Raw genomic sequence first — 18,995 nt, 5'->3', positions numbered from 1 at the left:
AAGGAGGGGGGGCGGCACCCCGGGATGTCACCATAGGGAGGGGACACCTCGGGGTGTCACCAAAGTGGGGGGTGACACCCCGGGATGTCACCAAGGAGCGGGACACCCCGGGATGTCACCAAGGGGGGGGGGGGGACACCCCGGGATGTCACCAAGGAGCGGGACACCTCGGGATGTCACCAAGGGGGGGGGGGGGACACCCCGGGATGTCACCAAGGAGCGGGACACCTCGGGATGTCACCAAGGTGGGGGGACACCTCGGGATGTCACCAAAGTGGGGGGACACCTCGGGATGTCGCCGGGGGGGGCAACACCTTGGGGTGTCACCATAGGAAGGTGGCACCTCGGGATGTCACCAAGGAGGGGGGACACCCCGGGGTGTCACCAAAGTGGGGTGGCACCTCGGGATGTCACCGAGGAGGGGGGTGGCACCCCGGAGTGTCCCCAGGGCGGGGGGCTCCGAGCTCCGGTACCGCCCGGACCGGGTTCTGACCTCCGGTACCGAGCATCGCAACGGCCCGGACGGGGTTCTGACCTCCGGGACCGAGCACCGGCAACACCAGGCCTGGGCTCCGAGCTCCGGTACCGGGAACCGGCACGGCCCGAAGCGGGCTCCGAGCTCCGGGACCGGACACCGGGACCGCACCGACCGAGCTCCGAGCTCCGGTACCGAGCACCGGGAGCCCAACAAGGACCTCCAGAAGCGGCTCCGAGCTCCGGTACCGAGCACCGGGAACCCCCCGGACGGACCGGAGACCCCTCGCTCTCATTCCAAGCTGCAGCACCGGACCCCAGACCCACCGGGGACCCCCGGCGCGGGCGTTGCGCTCCGGCACCGAGCACCGGGGACCCCCGGGACTCTCCCCACGGCCCCGGCTGGTTCCCCCCGGACCCACGGCCCGGTCCTGGCCGGTACCGAGCCCCGCGGGGGGGTCCCCGGGCCGACCCCCACCCCTAAAATCATCCCCGCGGAGGAGAACTGGGGGTCCCCAGAGACCCCTGGGGTGAACTGGGGGGTCCTGGGGGGATTTGGGGGGTCCTGAAGGTCTTTGGGGGTGGGAAGCCCAAACTTCAGGGGGGTCCCCAAAATTTCCCCCCCCCGGTGAGAATCCCTGCGGCTGTGGGGGAGGGGAGGACCCGAAATTGGGGGGGGGTCCCAGAGTGACGATGTGGGGGCACACACACACACACACACACACACAGAGAACCGATCTTCATTTGCATAACCACGCCCACATTTAAACCCCAATACTCCAGTGAAATGAAACATTTGCATAACCACGCCCAAAACTCACGCAAAGCACTGCGCGGCACCCGCCAATCACAGCGCGGGGTTCAACTATATTTGCATAACCACGCCCTCCCCGCCGCCGGCTGCGGCCGCCTCCGGGCGCGGTTTCCTCCCAGTTCCCTCCCAGTGCTCCCAGTAAGAGCGCGACTGGCAGGGAAAGCGCTCCCAGCCCCTGCCCGCTGCTCTCAGCATCGCTGCCGCTGCTCTCCCGATCGCTCCCAGTGCTCCCAGCATCGCTCCCAGTGCTCCCAGGGCTTCCGGCACCGCCCGGGCCGGGCTGGGAGCGGAGGGGAGCGCGAGGAAGAGGAGGGACAGAGGAGGAGGAGGAGGGGGAGAAGCAGGAGCAGGAAGAGGAAGAGGAGCGGGAGGAAGAGGAGCGACAGAGGAGGAGGAAAAGGAAAGGGAAAGAGAGGAGTGGGAGGAAGAGGAGGAGCGGGAAGAGGAGGAGGGGGAGAAGGAGGAGCAGGAGCAGGAAGAGGAGCGCGAGGAAGAGGGGGGACAGAGGAGAAGGAGGAGGAGGGAGAGAAGGAGGAGTAAGAAGAGGAAGAGGAACGGGAGGAAGAAGAGCGACAGAGGAGGAGGAAAAGGAAAGGGAAAGAGAGGAGCGGGAGGAAGAGGAGGAGCGGGAAGAAGAAGAGGAGGAGCGGGAAGAGGAAGAGGAGGAGCGGGAAGAGGAAGAGGAGGAGCGGGAAGAGGAAGAGGAGGAGCGGGAAGAGGAAGAGGAGGAGCAGCCCCGAGCCCACGCGGTTGCCCCGCTCAGGCCGCAGCTGCCCCGGCTCCGCCGGCATCGCCCGCCCGGCAGCCGCAGGTGAGCGGGGAGCGGCAGCTCGCCCCGGCGGGGAAGGCGGGAGCCCCGGAGCGGGGAGAGCGCCGAGGGGCGATGGCGGAGCCCGGGGACCCCCGGCAGGCTGGAGGGGTGGGGGAGGCCGGGGAGGAGCGGGCTCCGGGCCCCCCGAGGCTGGAAGGGGGGCGCTGCCTTGTGCAGCCGCGCTCGGGCAGCGGCACCATCGAAGGCAGCGCGCCCAGCCCTTGTTCTCCCCCAGAGCAGCATTTCCCACTCCCCAGCCTCGGCCCGATGCAGCAGCAGCAGCAGCAGCAGCAGGAGGAGGAGGAGGGGGCGGCGAGGAAGAGGAAGATGGCCCGGGAGCCCCAGGCAGGTGAGGAGGAAGTCAGCGCCCCTTTCCCCCTCCGTGCTGCTCCATGTCCCAGCCCGGCACGGCCCCCGGCTGCAGGACAGCCCTGCTGCCGCCGCCGTCCTGCCGGGGACGCGCTGCGGGGATCTCCTTGCCCTTGCCTGGGGCCCGGAGGCAAATCCCATCCTCTCCTTGTCCTTCCTCCCCCAGAGCAGGAGCCGGGCGTGGAGAGCAGGGAGGAGAAATCCCCGCGGCAGAAGCTGCTGGAAGAGGCCCTTTGGAGCGGCTCCGCGGCGCAGGAACCCAACGGGGAGGAAAAGCCCCGGAGATGCCTCGCGAGGAGGGGCTGCGAGCGCAGATGGCGGGGATCGCAGGGGGAAAGAGCCAGCCCGGGCCGGGGAGGCGGCCGGAGCTCGGAGCTGGGGGTCCACGAGCCGCTCCAGGATGGGGAGAAGCCCCACGAGTGCTCGGAGTGCGGGAAGAGCTTCAGGCGGAAATCCGAGCTGGTCATCCACCAGAGGATCCACAGCGGGGAGAGGCCCTACAGGTGTGGGGAGTGTGGGAAGGGCTTCAGGTTGAGGTCCAGCCTGAACGTCCACCAGAGGATCCACACCGGGGAGAGGCCCTACAAGTGTGGGGAGTGCGGGAAGAGCTTCAGAGGGAGCACCAACCTGATTGTGCACCAGAGGGGCCACACCGGGGAGAGGCCCTACGAGTGTGGGCAGTGCCAGAAGAGGTTTCGGGGCAGCAGTCACCTCGTTGAGCACCAGCGCTCTCACACTGACGAGAGGCCCTTCCGCTGCCCCGACTGCGGCAAGAGCTTCAACCGCAGCTCCACCCTCACCAGGCACCGGCGCGTCCACACCGGGGAGAGGCCCTACGAGTGCGGCAAATGCAGGAAGAGGTTCCAGAGCACCTCTGATCTCCTCGTGCACCAGCGCATCCACACGGACGAGAGGCCCTTCCGCTGCCCCGACTGCGGGAAGGGCTTCAAGCACAACTCCGTCCTCGTCACCCACCGGAGGATCCACACCGGGGAGAGGCCCTACGAGTGCGGGGAGTGCGGGAAGGGCTTCAGCGAGAACTTCAGCCTGATTGTCCACCAGAGGGGCCACACCGGGGAGAGGCCGTACGAGTGCGGGCAGTGCCAGAAGAGGTTCCGCACCAGCTCCCATCTCCTCCCGCACCAGCGCTCACACGCGCAGGAGAGGCCCTTCCGCTGCCCCGAGTGCGGGAAGGGCTTCAAGCAGAACTTTACCCTCACCAGGCACCGGCGCACCCACACCCAGGAGAGGCCCTACGAGTGCGGGCAGTGCGGGAAAAGGTTTCGGACCAGCTGTGATCTTCTCAAGCACCAGCGCTTCCACACGGACGAGAGGCCCTTCCGCTGCCCCGACTGCGGGAAGGGCTTCAAGCTGAACTCCCACCTCGCCAGGCACCGGCGCGTCCACACCGGGGAGAGGCCCTACGAGTGCAGGCAGTGCGGGAAGAGCTTCTCACAGAGCTCGACCCTGAGCAGACACCAGTGCAGCCGGGACCACAAGGGCAGCGCTGCGAGAGCCCCGAGCGCGGGAAGAGCTCCGCGCGCCACTCCAGCTCCGACCCCCGCGGGAGGATCCGCGCTGGATGATCCCCGGCGGGCAGAGCCCCGGTGATCCGTGTTGGGAAGACACCTGCCTGGGGGGTTCTGCGTCCTCCCGGCTCCCCGTGGCCTGGATTTTCTTTTTGCTTCCTTTTTGTACTTTTCAAACACCCAAAACTCAATTAAAAATAGAGAAGTTTAACAAGGATTGGTGACGTGGGGGGGATCTTCCAGGAGATGAGGGGGATGTTGAGTCCGAGGGAGCTGAGGGTTTCCAGGAGGGACTTGGGGGTTGCTCAGGGCTTTGGGCACCCCAGGCCCAGCGGCTCTGGCTGAGCTGGGAGACCCTGGCGGAGGTTCTGGGGCAGCTGATGGAGGAGCCCCTGCCCTGGAGGTGTCCCCATGTCCCCCGTCCTGGTTCCTGCTGTCAGCTGTGCAGGATTCCTCTGTCCCTGCTGTCACCCTCTGTGCCCCCAGCCTGTTCCCAATTCTCTCCATTCCCGATCCCATCCTGCTCCCATCCCAGTCCGGATCCCACTCCCAGTCTCATTCCCTGTCCCCCTATTCTGTGTCTGCTCGCCTTTCCTCTATTCCCTGGCCCCGCCCCGGCTCTGACGTCACCGAGCAAACCCCGCGCTGCTGCCGCCCACCAATCCCAGCGCGCGATCGCTCCCGGATTTGCATGGCCCCGCCCCTGGGCTTGGCCCCGCCCGCCGCCGGCTGCGGCCGCCTCCGGGCGCGGTTTCCTCCCAGTTCCCTCCCAGTGCTCCCAGTAAGAGCGCGACTGGCAGGGAAAGCGCTCCCAGCCCCTGCCCGCTGCTCTCAGCATCGCTGCCGCTGCTCTCCCGATCGCTCCCAGTGCTCCCAGCATCGCTCCCAGCGCTCCCAGGGCTTCCGGCACCGCCCGGGCCGGGCTGGGAGCGGAGGGGAGAGCGAGGAAGAGGAGGGACAGAGGAGGAGGAGCAGGAAGAGGAAGAGGAGGGGGAGGAAGAAGAGCGACAGAGGAGGAGGAAAAGGAAAGGGAAAGAGAGGAGCGGGAGGAAGAGGAGGGACAAAGAAAGAGGAGGAGCGGGAAGAGGAAGAGGAGGAGCAGCCCCGAGCCCACGCGGTTGCCCCGCTCAGGCCGCAGCTGCCCCGGCTCCGCCGGCATCGCCCGCCCGGCAGCCGCAGGTGAGCGGGGAGCGGCAGCTCGCCCCGGCGGGGAAGGCGGGAGCCCCGGAGCGGGGAGAGCGCCGAGGGGCGATGGCGGAGCCCGGGGACCCCCGGCAGGCTGGAGGGGTGGGGGAGGCCGGGGAGGAGCGGGCTCCGGGCCCCCCGAGGCTGGAAGGGGGGCGCTGCCTTGTGCAGCCGCGCTCGGGCAGCGGCACCATCGAAGGCAGCGCGCCCAGCCCTTGTTCTCCCCCAGAGCAGCATTTCCCACTCCCCAGCCTCGGCCCGATGCAGCAGCAGCAGCAGCAGCAGCAGGAGGAGGAGGAGGGGGCGGCGAGGAAGAGGAAGATGGCCCGGGAGCCCCAGGCAGGTGAGGAGGAAGTCAGCGCCCCTTTCCCCCTCCGTGCTGCTCCATGTCCCAGCCCGGCACGGCCCCCGGCTGCAGGACAGCCCTGCTGCCGCCGCCGTCCTGCCGGGGACGCGCTGCGGGGATCTCCTTGCCCTTGCCTGGGGCCCGGAGGCAAATCCCATCCTCTCCTTGTCCTTCCTCCCCCAGAGCAGGAGCCGGGCGTGGAGAGCAGGGAGGAGAAATCCCCGCGGCAGAAGCTGCTGGAAGAGGCCCTTTGGAGTGGCTCCGCGGCGCAGGAACCCAACGGGGAGGAAAAGCCCCGGAGATGCCTCGCGAGGAGGGGCTGCGAGCGCGGATGGCGGGGATCGCAGGGGGAAAGAGCCAGCCCGGGCCGGGGAGGCGGCCGGAGCTCGGAGCTGGGGGTCCACGAGCCGCTCCAGGATGGGGAGAAGCCCCACGAGTGCTCGGAGTGCGGGAAGAGCTTCAGGTGGAGATCCGCGCTGAGCCGCCACCGCAGAGTCCACACGGGGGAAGAGGTCTACAGGTGTGAGGTGTGCGGGAAGAGCTTCAGGTGGGAAATCTCCCTGATCCGCCACTCCAATATCCACACGGGGGAGCAGCTCTACAAGTGCTCGGAATGCGGGAAGAGCTTCAGGTGGAGATCCGCCCTGATCTGCCATCGCAGAATCCACACCGGGGAACGGCCCTACAAGTGCGACCAGTGTGGCAAGAGTTTCGTGCTGAGCTGCACCCTGGTTGTCCACCAGAGGAGCCACACCGGGGAGAGGCCCTACGAGTGCGGGGAGTGCGGGAAGAGCTTCAGTTCGAGCTCCCACCTGAGCGTCCACCAGAGGAGCCACACGGGGGAGAGGCCCTACAAGTGTGACCAGTGCGAGAAGAGCTTCAGCAGGAGCTCCCAGCTCGTCTACCACCAGACGACGCACAGTGGGGAGAAGCCCTACGAGTGTGATCAGTGCAAGAAGAGGTTTAAGAAAAGCTCGCTTCTCCTCCTGCACCAGTGCACGCACGCGGAGGAGAGGCGCTTCCGCTGCCGCGACTGCGGGAAGGGCTTCGAGCAGAACTCTGACCTCGTCGAGCACCGGAGCATCCACATCGGGGAGTGCCCCTACGAGTGTCCCCAGTGTGGGAAGAGCTTCCCCAGGAGCTGCCAGCTGATCGTCCACCAGAGGAGCCACGCGCGGGAGAAGCCGTACGAGTGCGGGCAGTGCGGGAAGAGCTTCGGTGACAACTCCAGCCTGATCGTCCACCAGAGGAGCCACGGCGCGGAATGGCCCTACAAGTGTGGGGAGTGCGGGAATAACTTCAGCACAAAGTCCAGCCTGAACGTCCACCAGAGGATCCACAGCGGGGAGAGGCCTTTTGAGTGCGATCAGTGCCAGAAGAGGTTTGTGACCAGCTCGTCTCTCATCGTGCACAAGCGCATCCACACGGGGGAGAGGCCCTTCCGCTGCCCCAGCTGCGAGAAGAGCTTCAACCAGAGAGCCGCCCTCATCGCCCACTGGCACGTCCACACCAGGGAGAAACCCTACGAGTGTGCCCAGTGCAGGAAGAGCTTCTCGCACAGCTCGACGCTGTCCAGGCACCAACGGAGGCACCATAAGGGCAGCGCTGAGACATCCCCGAGCGCGGGAAGAGCTCCTTGCGCCGCTCCAGCTCCGACCCCCGCGGGAGGATCCGCGCTGGATGATCCCCGGCGGGCAGAGCCCCGGTGATCCGTGTTGGGAAGACACCTGCCTGGGGGGCTCCGCGTCCTCCCGGCTCCCCGTGGCCCAGATTTTCTTTCCGTTTCTTTTTTTTGTACTTTCCAAACACCCAAAGCTGGGTTAAAAATAAAAAGATGTTGAACTAAGACAAGGATTGGTGACGTGGGGGGGATCCTCCAGGGGATGAGGGGGATGTTGAGTCCGAGGGAGCTGAGGGTTTCCAGGAGGGACTTGGGGGTTGCTCAGGGCTTTGGGCACCCCAGGCCCAGCGGCTCTGGCTGAGCTGGGAGACCCTGGCGGAGGTTCTGGGGCAGCTGATGGAGGAGCCCCTGCCCTGGAGGTGTCCCCATGTCCCCCGTCCTGGTTCCTGCTGCATCCCCCTCTCCCCGCTGTGACTTGCATTGCCCCCCCCCCCCATTTCCATGTCACCCCCACTCCCGGTCCCGTCCTGCTCCCATCCCAGTTTGGATCTCATGGAACCGTTGGGTTGGAAGAGACCCTCTAGATCATCGAGTCCAAGCCAGCCCCAATACCTCAACTCAACCCTGGCACCCAGTGCCACGTCCAGGCTTGTTCTAAACCCATCCAGGGGCGGTGACTCCACCACCTCCCCGGGCAGCCATTCCAGAACTTTATCACTCTTGCCGTGAAAAACTTCTTCCTGATTTCCAAGCTCTGTTTCCCCTGGTGCAGCTTGTGACGGTGACCTCTCGCTCTGTCAGTGCTGCCTGGAGAAGGAGCCCGACCCCAGCTGAGCACAGGCACCTCTCAGGAGCTGTGGAGAGTGCTGAGGTCACCCCAGAGTCTCCTTTTCTCCAGGCTGAGCACCCCCAGCTCCCTCAGCCGTTCCTCACTGGTTTTGTGTTCCAAGTTCCTCACAGGTTTTGTTTTCCAGGCTCCTCACCGGTCTCGTTGCCTCCTCTGGACGCGTCCCAACGTCCTTCCCAAACCGAGGGGCCAGAGCTGGACGCAGCACTCGAGGTGTGGCCCCACTGAGTACAGGGGGACAATGAGCTCCCTGCTCCCGCTGGCCACACCATTCCTGATCCAGGCCAGGAGCCGTTGGCCTTCTTGGCCACCAGGGCACCCTGCTGGCTCGTGTCCAGCCCGCTGCCCCATCAGTGGCCCCAGGTCCCTTTCCGCCCGAGCACTGTCCAAATTTCGGGGCTCCCCCGCTGTAACGGCGCCTTTTCGCCTCCGCGAGCTTCTCGTCCCTCCGCGGCCGCCTTCCTTCCAAGATGGCGGCGCGCAGCCGTACGGAAAAGGCGGACGGGAGGGCCGAGCAAGATGGCGGCGCGCAGCCGTACGGCGGGGGAGGGGGGAGCGCGCAGCCGTACGGCGCGGGGAGAGGGGCGTGGCCCAAGATGGCGGCGCCCTGAGCGGCGCGGCGGAGCCATGGCGGCGCCGGGAGAGGCGCCGGGAGAGGCGCTCCGGGCCGTGCTGCGGCCCAGCGGGGCCCTCCCGGCCGAGGCCCTCCCGGTGCGCGGCTACGACTTCTCGGGCGGCGCGGACCACGCGGCGCTGCTCCGCTCCTTCCGCACCACCGGCTTCCAGGCCACGAGCTTCGCGCAGGCCGTGGCCGAGATCGAGCGGATGGTGCGGTGACAACCGGGAGGGTGATGGGGAGCGGCGGGCGGGGGGGGTTTCTCCGGGCCCGGTGTGACCTCCCCGGTGTCCCCTCCCGCAGATCGCGGCCAAGCTGGAGCCGCTGAGCGCGGAGCAGCGGGAGCGAGCGGCCATGGCCGGGCCGCGGCCGCCCTCGGGCTGCACCATTTTCCTGGGCTTCACCTCCAACCTCGTCAGCTCCGGCGTGAGGGAGAGCATCCGATACCTCGTGCAGCACGGCATGGTGACAGTGGGGACAGCCTGGGGACAGGGACAGGGACAGGGACAGGGACAGGGACAAGGACAGGGACAGGGATAGGGGACAGGGACAGGGACAGGGACAGGGAGAGCATCCGCTACCTCGTGCAGCACGGCATGGTGACAGTGGGGACAGGGACAGGGACAGGGATAGGGGACAGGGACAGGGAGAGCATCCGTTACCTCGTGCAGCACGGCATGGTGACAGTGGGGACAGGGACAGGGACAGGGACAAGGACAGGGACAGGGACAGGGACAGGGATAGGGAGAGCATCCGCTACCTCGTGCAGCACGGCATGGTGACAGTGGGGACAGCCTGGGGACAGGGACAGGGACAGGGACAGGGACAAGGACAGGGACAGGGACAGGGATAGGGGACAGGGACAGGGACAGGGAGAGCATCCGCTACCTCGTGCAGCACGGCATGGTGACAGTGGGGACAGGGACAGGGACAGGGACAGGGACAAGGACAGGGACAGGGACAGGGATAGGGGACAGGGACAGGGACAGGGAGAGCATCCGATACCTCGTGCAGCACGGCATGGTGACAGTGGGGACAGGGACAGGGACAGGGGACAGGGACAGGGACAGGGAGAGCATCCGATACCTCGTGCAGCACGGCATGGTGACAGTGGGGACAGGGACAGGGACAGGGGACAGGGACAGGGAGAGCATCCGCTACCTCGTGCAGCACGGCATGGTGACAGTGGGGACAGGGACAGGGGTCCCTGTGAGGTTCCAGGGAGGTCCCTGAGTTTCTGGGGGGGAGTCAGGGGGATCCCTGGGGTCCCTGTGAGGTTCTGGGGGGGTCAGGGGGTCCCTGTGATGTTCCAAGGGGGTCCCTGGGGTCTCTGTGAGGTTCTGGGGGGGTCTGGGGGGTCCCTGGGGTCCCTGTGAGGTTCCAGGGGGGTCCCTGCGTTCCTTGTGAGGTTCCAGGGTGGTCCCTGAGATCCCTGTGAGGTCCTAGGGGAGGTTCAGGGTGGTCCCTGGGGTCCCTGTGAGGTTCCAGAGGGGTCCCTGGGGTCTCTGTGAGGTCCTAGGGGAGGTTCAGCGTGGTCCCCAGGGTCCCTGTGAGGTTCCAGGGGGTCCCTGTAAGGTTCTGGGGGGGGTCAGGGGGGTCCCTGGGGTCCCTGTGAGGTTCTGGGGGGTCCCTGAGGTCCCTGTGTGGTCAGGGGATCCCTGGAGTCCCTGTGAGGTTCTGGGGGGGGGTCCAGGGGGTCCCAGGGGTCCCTGTGAGGTTCTGGGGGGGTTCCAGGGGGGTCCCTGGAGTCCCTGTGAGGTTCTGGGGGGGGTCAGGGGGGTCCCTGGGGTCCCTGTGAGGTTCTGGGGGGTCCCTGGGGTCCCTGTGAGGTTCCAGGGGTGGTCTGGGGGGTCCCTGTGAGGTCCCTGTGAGGTTCTGGGGGGGGTCAGGGGGGTCCCTGGGGTCCCTGTGAGGTTCCAGGGGGGTCCCTGGGGTCCCTGTGAGGTCCCTGTGAGGTTCAGGGTGGTCCCTGGGATCCCTGTGAGGTTCTGGGGGGTTCCCAGGATCCCTGTGAGGTTCCAGGGGGTCCCTGGGGTCCCTGTGAGGTTCCAGGGGGTCCCTGGGGTCCCTGTGTGGTCAGGGGGTCCCTGAGGTCCCTGTGAGGTTCCGGGGGGGTTCCTGAGGTCCCTGTGTGGTCAGGGGGATCCCTGGAGTCCCTGTGAGGTTCTGGGGGGGGTTCAGGGTGGTCCCTGGGGTCCCTGTGAGGTCCTAGGGGAGGTTCAGGGTGGTCCCTGGGGTCCCTGTGAGGTTCTGGGGGGGGTCAGGGGGGTCCCTGGGGTCCCTGTGAGGTTCTGGGGGGGTCAGGGGGTCCCTGTGATGTTCCAGGGGGGTCCCTGGGGTCCCTGTGAGGTTCTGGGGGGTCCCTGTGAGGCCCCTGTGAGGTTCTGGGGGGTCCCTGGGGTCCCTGTGAGGTTCTGGGGGGTCCCCAGGTGTCCCTGAGGTGCTGACCCCACCCTGGGCAGGTGGACGTGCTGGTGACCACGGCCGGGGGGGTCGAGGAGGATCTGATCAAGTGCCTGGCGCCCACCTACATCGGGGACTTCCACCTGCGCGGCCGCGACCTGCGGGAGAGCGGCATCAACAGGTCCGGGGGGGCCTGGGGGCTGGGGACACCTGGGGACACCTGGGGACAGCTGGGGGACACCTTGGGAGAGCTGGGGGACACCTGGGGACAGCTGGGGACACTTGGGGTCACCTTGGGGACAGCTGGGGACACCTGGGGGACACCTGGGGACAGCTGGGGGACACCTTGGGGACACCTGGGGACAGCTGGGGGACACCTGGGGACAGCTGGGGACACATCGGGGACACCTGGGGGACACCTGGGGACACCTGGGGACACCTGGGGACACATCGGGGACACCTGGGGACACCTTGGGGACACATCGGGGACACCTTGGGGACACCTGGGGACACATCGGGGACACCTTGGGGCCACCTCGGGACACCTCAGGGACACATCAGGACACCTGGGGGACACCTCGGGGACACCTGGGGGACACCTCGGGGACACCTGGGGGACACCTTGGGGACACCTGGGGGACACTTGGGGACAGCTGGGGACACTTGGGGTCACCTTGGGGACACCTCAGGGACACCTGGGGGTCACCTCAGAACACCTTGGGGACACCTGGGGGACAGCTGGGGACACCTTGGGGCCACCTCGGGACAACTCGGGGTCACCTCGGGACATCTCAGGGTTACCTTGGGGACACCTCAGGACACCTTGGGAGACACCTTGGGGACACCTGGGGGTCACCTTGGGGACACCTCGGGGTTACCTTGGGGACACCTCAGAACACCTCGGGGTTACCTTGGGGACACCTCAGAACACTTTGGGGACACCTCGGGGTCGCCTTGGGGACACCTTGGGGTCACCTTGGGGACAGCTGGGGACACCTCAGGACACCTCGGGGACACCTCGGGGTTACCTTGGGGACACCTCGGGGACACCTCAGGGTTACCTTGGGGACACCTCGGGGACACCTCAGGGTCACCTCAGGGTCACCTCGGGGACACCTCGGGGACACCTCGGGACACCTCGGGACATCTCAGGGTTACCTTGGGGACACCTTGGGGACACCTTGGGGACACCTCAGGACACTTCAGGACACCTTGGGGACACCTTGGGGACACCTCGGGGTTACCTTGGGGACACCTCAGGGTCACCTTGGGGACACCTCAGGACACCTTGGGGTCACCCTGGGGACACCTTGGGGACATCTCAGGGACACCTTGGGGATATCTCAGTGACACCTTGGGGTCACCTCGGGGTTACCTTGGGGTTACTTTGGGGACACCTTGGGACACCTCGGGGACACCTCAGGGTCACCTCGGGACATCTCAGGGTTACCTTGGGGACACCTCAGAACACCTTGGGGACACCTCGGGGTCGCCTTGGGGACACCTCGGGGACACCTTGGGGTCACCTTGGGGACAGCTGGGGACACCTCAGGACACCTCGGGGACACCTTGGGGACACCTGGGGACACCTCGGGGACACCTTGGGGACACCTCGGGGACACCTTGGGGACACCTTGGGGACACCTCAGGACACCTCAGGGTCCCCTCAGGATCGGGAACCTGCTGGTGCCCAACGATAACTACTGCAAGTTCGAGGACTGGCTGATGCCCATCCTGGAGAGGATGGTGGACGAGCAGGACACGCAGGTGAGGGCGGGGGACCCCAACCCGCGACCCCACAGGGCTGGGAGGGGACCTCAGGGGGTCTCTGGACACCTGGGGTGGGATTTGGGGGTCTCCCAGGACACTTAGGGTGGGGTTTGAGTATCCCCAGACACCTGGGGTGGGGTTTGGGGATCCCTGGTCACCTGCAGTGGGATTTGGGGGTCTCCCAGGACACTTAGGGTGGGGTTTGGGGATCCCTGGACACCTGCAGTGGGATTTGAGGGGGTCCCTGGACACCTGGGGTGGGGTTTGGGGGGATCCTTAGACAACTAGGGTGGGGTTTGGGGATCTCTGGAAATCTGGGTTGGGGTTTGGGGGTCCCTGGACATTTAGGGTAGGTTTGGGGGGGTCCCTGGACACCTGGGGTGGGATTTGGGTATCCCCAGACACCTGGGGTGGGATTTGAGGATCTCTGGTCACCTGGGGTGGGGTTTGGGGGGTCCCTGGTTACCTGGGGTGGGGTTTGGGGGGATCCCTGGACACCTGGGGTGGGGTTTGGGGATCCCTGGACACCTGGGGTGGGATTTGAGGGGATCCCTGGACAACTAGGGTGGGGTTTGGGGATCTCTGGAAATCTGGGGTGGGGTTTGGGGGTCCCTGGACATTTAGGGTAGGGTTTGGGGGGGTCCCTGGGCACTTAGGGTGGGGTTTGGGGGGGATCCCTGGACACCTGGGGTGGGGTTGGGGGGATCCCAGGACGCCTGGGGTGGGATTTGGGGGTCCCTGCGTACTTAGGGTGGGGTTTGGGGGTCCCTGGACATTTAGGGTAGGGTTTGGGGGGGTCCCTGGACACTTAGGTTGGGGTTTGGTAGTCCCTGGGTACTTAGGGTGGGATTTGGGGATCCCTGGATACCTGGCTTGGGGTTTGAGGGTCTCCCAGGACACTTAGGGTGGGGTTTGGGTATCCCCAGACACCTGGGGTGGGATTTGAGGATCCCTGGTCACCTGGGGTGGGGTTTGGGGGGGTCCCAGGACACCTGGGGTGGGGTTGGGGGGTCCCTGGGTACTTAGGGTGGGGTTTGGGGGGGTCCCAGGACTCCCGGCTCCCCCAGGCCGGGGTTCCTGAGCCGGGTCCCCGCAGGGCGTGCGGTGGACGCCGTCCCGGATGATCGCCCGGCTGGGCAAGGAGATCAACAACCCCGAGTCCATCTGTTACTGGGCCCAGAAGGTACTGGGGGCTACTGGGGGGGCACTGGGGGGGTGTCACCGTGGGTGCCACCGTGTCCCCCCCCTCTCCCAGAACAACATCCCGGTGCTGAGCCCGGCGCTCACCGACGGCTCCCTGGGGGACATGATCTTCTTCCACTCCTACAAACGCCCGGGGCTCGTGCTGGACATCGTGGAGGGTGAGCATCCGCCCCCCTGGGGACACCCCGGGGTGCCCCACGGGATTTGGGGTGCCCCACGGGATTTGGGGTGCCCCTGAGGGCGCCCTGACCCCCCACCCGTGCCCGCAGACCTGCGCCTCATCAACACCCAGGCCATCTTCGCCCACAAGACCGGCATGATCATCCTGGGCGGGGGTCTGGTCAAGCACCACATCGCCAACGCCAACCTCATGGTGAGGGGACCCCGCGTTGGGGAGGGGGCTTGGCGAGGGGCTGGGGGCTCACCCCGGTGTCTGCCCGCGCAGCGGAACGGCGCCGATTTCTCCGTCTACGTCAACACGGCGCAGGAGTTCGACGGCTCCGACTCGGGCGCGCGGCCAGACGAGGCCGTGTCCTGGGGCAAGATCCGCGTGGACGCCACCCCCGTCAAGGTTGGGGGGCTGAGGAGGGGGATTTGGGGAGCCGCGGGGTGGGGGGCGGGGGGTTTCTTCCCCCCTGATCCCGTTGCTCTGGGCCAGGTCTACGCCGACGCCTCGCTCGTGTTCCCGCTGCTCGTGGCCGAGACGTTCGCCCGGAGCGCCGACGCCTTCGCGGTGCCCGCGGGGACCCCCGAGGCATGAGGGACCCCCAGGGACTGAGGGACCCCCGAGGACTGAGGGACCCCAAGATCTGAGGAACCCCTGAGGCCTGAGGGAACCCCAAGGCCTGAAGGACCCCCAAGATCTGAGGGACCCCCAAGGCCTGAGGGAACCCCAAGGCTTGAGGGACCCCCAAGGCTTGAGGGACCCCCGAGGACTGAGGGACCCCAAGATCTGAGGAACCCCCTGAGGCCTGAGGGACCCCCGAGGCCTGAGGGACCCCCAAGGCCTGAGGGACCCCCGAGGCTTGAGGGACCCCCGAGGACTGAGGGACCCCAAGATCTGAGGAACCCCCCGAGGCCTGAGGGACCCCCAAGGCCTGAGGACCCCCAAGGCTTGAGAGACCCCCGATGCCTGGGGACCCTCGAGGACTGAGGGACCCCCAAGGGACCCCCCGGGCTCAGCTTTGGGTGTGCTGAGCCCCCCGCACCTCCGCAGGGGCTCAGCGATTCCCACAGCACGGGCAACAGTGGGGTGAGTCCCCAGGGGGGTGGGGGGGGGGGACAGGGGCCCCCCCACACCTGCACCCCCTATCCACAGCCCCCTTTCCCCCCCAGTGCTTGTGTTTATTTATTGGAGCTCCCAATAAAGCGGGGCAGGGTCTCCATGTGCTGAGGGGGGTTTATTCCTTGTGCCCCCCGAGCCCCGTCAGGTGTTGGGGTCCCCCTCGGGCTGGAAGGCGTCCTCGCGCCACAGCGTCACCTGGCCCTGCGTGGCCACCAGCAGGCAGGGCAGGCGAGGGTGGAAGGCCAGCGACTGCACCACGCCCTGGCCCACGGGCAGGCTGAGCGCCAACGAACCCTGAGGGGACACCGGGGTGGGTCAGGGAGGCTCGGGAGTGTCCCCCAAAACCCCCCACACACACACACACACCCCCCCACCCGGGACCCTCCCTCACCTCCACCAGGTCCCAGAAGTAGACGTGGCCGTCCTCGGAGGCGCAGCCCACGTGCGTGTCCAGCTCGTTCAGGACGCAGTCCAGCCTGTACGTGGTGCTGCGGTGACCCGTGTACCTGGGGAGGGGACAGGGCTGAGACGGGGGTCCCCCAAAACCCCCCCTCAGGAGAGTGTAGGGACTCGGCGGGGCTGGGGGCTCCTACTCGCCCAGCAGCTCCCCGGTGTCCTTGTCCAGCAGCCGCAGCGTGGAGTCCAGGCTGGCGGCCAGCACGCACTGCCCGTCCTTGCTGAAGCACACGCTGGTGATGGGGCCTGGGGGCACACGGGGAGAGTTTGGGGGGTCCCGCCGAGACCACCCCCTCCCCAAGTTTTGGGAGCCCTCCAGCAGGCCCTCACTCACTGCCGATGTAGTCGGAGCAGAGCTGCCCTACTCGGAGGTCGTAGCGCCGAACCCGCCCATCCACGGAGCTGCGGGGAGAGGGGAAGGAGATTTAGGGGGTCCCCCCCACAAATCCTGGGGGTGCCCCGGTGCTGGGGGCTGGGGGGGCTCGTCACTCACCCCGTGAGGATCTCGTGGGCCGAGAGCTTCACACTGGAGATGCCGTCCTTGGCCTCGTCCAGCACCTGGATGGGGTCGGGGCGGCGGGAGCGGCAGTCCCAGCACCGCACCGTGGAGTCGATGGAGCCTGGGGGAAATGGGGGGGGGGGTTCAGGGGGAAAAAACAGGGGGATCAGGGTGGGGAAAAGGGGGTGCGGGGGTGTCTCGGGGCTCGCAGGGTGCCCCCCCAAACCACTCCCTCACCGGACACAATGACAGTGGCTTCCTCGTTGAACTGGACGCAGTTTACCTTCTGTGGGAGAAGTGGGCAATCAGGACCTCGATCCCAAATCCCCCTCCCCAAAATCCCACCCCCAAACCCTCAACTCCCCCACGCCGGCCCCTCCTCACCCCGGCGTGTCCCCGGTACTTGCGGACCACCTGCCCGGTGGTCACGTCCCAGAGCGCCACGGCCTTGTCGGCGCCGCCGGAGCAGATCTGGCTGTTGTCGAAGGATCTGCGGGGTGGGGGTCCCGTGAGCGCGGCGGGGGGGTCCCTGCGGTGGGGAGGGGTCCCCGAAGCCCCTCCTTACCCCGCGGCGTCCAGCACCTCGTAGCCGTGGCCCTGGTAGGTGCGCAGGGCCGTGCCCTTGTGCGGGTTCCAGAGCTTCAGCGTCTTGTCACTGCCGCACGTCAGGCAGTAATTGCCGTCCGCTGCCGGGGGTGAGCGGCCGTGATGCTCGGGATCCTCTGCCCCGGACACGGGAGGATCCCCGGGACTCCCTGCCCGTGACATGGGAGGATCGCCGGCACCTCCTCTCCCAGACACGGGGCGACCCCCGGCACCCCCTGCCCGTTACACGGGGGGATCCCCGGGACCCCCTGCCCAGGACTCGGGGGGATCCCCGGGACCCTCTGCCCATGACACGGGGGGGATCCCCGGAACCCCCTGCCCGGGACACGGGGGGATCCCCAGGACCCCTTGCCCGGTACATGGGGGGATCCCCGGCACCCCCTGCCCGGGACTCGGAGGGATCCCCGGCACCCCCTGCCCGGGACACGGAGGGATCCCTGGGACCCCCTGCCCGGTACACGCAGGGATCCCCAGCACCCCCTGCCCGGTACACGGAGGGATCCCCGGGACCCTCTGCCCATGACACGGGGGGGATCCCCGGAACCCCCTGCCCGGGACACGGGGGGATCCCCAGGACCCCCTGCCCGTGACACGGAAGGATCCCCGGGACCCCCACACCGGCACTCCCCGCCCGGTTCCCAACCTCCATCCCCGGGTCCTGCTCTCTTCCCCCGCCCCGTTTCCCCCCGGGAGTATCCCCGGTCGCCGCGTTGTCGCCGGTCTCACCGTTGAAGCGGGCGGCCCGCACCGCTCCCTGCCCGCACTGCAGGGTCTGCACCCGCTGCCGGGGCAGCTCGGGCCGGGCGGGCCGCGGCTTCGGGAACGCCATGGCCGCACCGGGGCCGGCACCGGGGGCGGAACCGGGGCCGGCACCGGGGGCCGGGCTCCTTCCGGCGGCGGCGGCGGAAGAGGCGGCGGGGCCATGGCGGACCCGCGGAGACCCGGCAAAGTGGCCAGGTGGGACCGGGAGAGGAGGGGCGGGCAGAAGCGGGGAGAGAGCGGCGGCACCCGCGGGAGTCCCGGTGCCCCGGCCCGCCTGACGGATCGGATCCCCCCTTCCCCCCGGCCAGGTACAAGCCCCCCGCCACCGAGACCAACCCGGCGCTGGAAGATCCGACCCCGGACTACATGAACCTGCTGGGGATGGTGTTCAGCATGTGCGGGCTCATGCTCAAGGTGGGGCACGGGGGGCACCGGGGGTCGGCACCGGGATGAGCCCCGGGATGGGCTCCGGGAGCGGCCCCGGTGACTTTTCTGAGGGGAATTCGGGGGAGGGAGGATCAGAGAGATCCCCTAAGCGGGACTCGGAGCCATCCCCGGGGGTCTCTGGGCTCTCCTGCCCATCCCGGGGGTCTCATGCCCCATCTCCCGGGGGTGGGGGGGATCTCACCGGGCTGTCCCCCAGCTCAAGTGGTGCGCCTGGATCGCCGTGTACTGCTCCTTCATCAGCTTCGCCAACTCGCGCAGCTCCGAGGACACCAAGCAGATGATGAGCAGCTTCATGTGAGTGGGGGTCCTGGCTGTGAGGGGGGGTCCCGGGCCGCCTTCGGGGGGTCTCTGATACCTGTGTGTGTATGTGTCCCTGCCAGGCTCTCCATCTCGGCCGTGGTCATGTCCTACCTGCAGAACCCCCAGCCCATGTCCCCGCCGTGGTGACGGGGACTTGGGGGGGGGTCCTCGTGGGGGCAATAAAAAGTGTGTGTGGGGGGGTCCTGGCACTGCTGTGGTTCTTTTGTACCTGAACAGGGGTACGGGGGAGCCCCCTCCCCGGGAGAGGGAGGAACGGGGATGGGGAGTCTTGGGGGGCTTCAAGGGGGAGCCGGGAGGGGTTTGAGGGGCTCTGAGGGGGCTCGGAGGGTCTGAGGGGGCTTGGGTGGTCTGAGGGGCTCCGAGAGGACTCTCAGGGGGCTTGGGTGGTCTGAGGGGCACTGAGGGGGCTCGGAGGGTCTGAGGGGTCCCAGAGGGTCTGAGGGGGCTTGGGTGGTCTGAGGGGTCCCAGAGGGTCTGAGGGGCTCCAAGAGGACTCTGAGGGGGCTTGGGTGGTCTGAGGGGCTCGGAGGGGTCCCAGAGGGTCTGAGGGGCTCTGAGAGGACTCTGAGGGGGCTTGGGTGGTCTGAGGGGCTCGGAGGGGGCTTGGAGTACCTGAGGGGGCTCGGAAGGT

General features: G+C 67.6%; 5 protein-coding genes across 8 annotated transcripts; 4 read left to right on the top strand and 1 right to left on the bottom strand.

Moving 5' to 3' along the window:
• The first annotated feature begins 2,017 nt into the window (after positions 1–2,017).
• LOC128802087 (zinc finger protein 883-like) lies at positions 2,018–4,749 on the top strand. The gene is made up of 3 exons (XM_053968298.1): positions 2,018–2,099; positions 2,335–2,448; positions 2,635–4,749. The coding sequence occupies exons 2-3, from the start codon at positions 2,367–2,369 to the stop codon at positions 4,077–4,079; spliced, it is 1,527 nt and encodes a 508-aa protein (XP_053824273.1). The 5' UTR covers positions 2,018–2,099; positions 2,335–2,366; the 3' UTR covers positions 4,080–4,749.
• Positions 4,750–5,083: 334 nt separating this feature from the next.
• Positions 5,084–7,582, top strand: LOC128802084 (zinc finger protein ZFP2-like). Of its 2 annotated transcripts, XM_053968292.1 has the most exons (3): positions 5,097–5,176; positions 5,417–5,525; positions 5,712–7,582. In XM_053968292.1, exons 2-3 carry the CDS (start codon positions 5,444–5,446, stop codon positions 7,235–7,237), a joined length of 1,608 nt encoding a protein of 535 aa, XP_053824267.1. In that variant the 5' UTR covers positions 5,097–5,176; positions 5,417–5,443; the 3' UTR covers positions 7,238–7,582. The 2 variants fall into 2 exon arrangements, with proteins under 2 accessions (XP_053824266.1, XP_053824267.1); XM_053968291.1 differs by having other exon boundaries at positions 5,084–5,525.
• A 918-nt stretch (positions 7,583–8,500) lies between these two features.
• Positions 8,501–15,055, top strand: DHPS (deoxyhypusine synthase). Of its 3 annotated transcripts, XM_053968307.1 has the most exons (9): positions 8,501–8,824; positions 8,916–9,077; positions 11,075–11,196; positions 12,686–12,782; positions 13,882–13,968; positions 14,041–14,146; positions 14,258–14,361; positions 14,434–14,559; positions 14,647–15,055. In XM_053968307.1, the coding sequence occupies exons 1-9, from the start codon at positions 8,516–8,518 to the stop codon at positions 14,746–14,748; spliced, it is 1,215 nt and encodes a 404-aa protein (XP_053824282.1). In that variant the 5' UTR covers positions 8,501–8,515; the 3' UTR covers positions 14,749–15,055. The 3 variants fall into 3 exon arrangements, with proteins under 3 accessions (XP_053824282.1, XP_053824284.1, XP_053824283.1); XM_053968309.1 differs by lacking the exons at positions 8,501–8,824; positions 8,916–9,077 and adding an exon at positions 9,687–9,716 and having other exon boundaries at positions 14,647–15,024; XM_053968308.1 differs by lacking the exons at positions 8,501–8,824; positions 8,916–9,077 and adding an exon at positions 9,742–9,791 and having other exon boundaries at positions 14,647–15,024.
• Positions 15,056–15,373: 318 nt separating this feature from the next.
• On the bottom strand, positions 15,374–17,704 carry WDR83 (WD repeat domain 83). The gene is made up of 9 exons (XM_053968326.1): positions 17,561–17,704; positions 16,794–16,914; positions 16,613–16,718; positions 16,466–16,514; positions 16,223–16,349; positions 16,064–16,131; positions 15,867–15,975; positions 15,665–15,779; positions 15,374–15,567 (listed from the first exon to the last, which is right to left on the bottom strand). The coding sequence occupies exons 1-9, from the start codon at positions 17,661–17,663 to the stop codon at positions 15,415–15,417; spliced, it is 951 nt and encodes a 316-aa protein (XP_053824301.1). The 5' UTR covers positions 17,664–17,704; the 3' UTR covers positions 15,374–15,414.
• A 7-nt stretch (positions 17,705–17,711) lies between these two features.
• On the top strand, positions 17,712–18,983 carry WDR83OS (WD repeat domain 83 opposite strand). The gene is made up of 4 exons (XM_053968327.1): positions 17,712–17,791; positions 17,905–18,010; positions 18,240–18,337; positions 18,424–18,983. Exons 1-4 carry the CDS (start codon positions 17,757–17,759, stop codon positions 18,488–18,490), a joined length of 306 nt encoding a protein of 101 aa, XP_053824302.1. The 5' UTR covers positions 17,712–17,756; the 3' UTR covers positions 18,491–18,983.
• Positions 18,984–18,995: the final 12 nt, after the last annotated feature.

This window comes from Vidua chalybeata, chromosome 33 (genome assembly GCF_026979565.1).
Source record: "Vidua chalybeata isolate OUT-0048 chromosome 33, bVidCha1 merged haplotype, whole genome shotgun sequence".
Lineage (NCBI taxonomy): Eukaryota > Metazoa > Chordata > Aves > Passeriformes > Viduidae > Vidua > Vidua chalybeata.
This window is presented reverse-complemented; position numbering and strand designations above follow the sequence as displayed.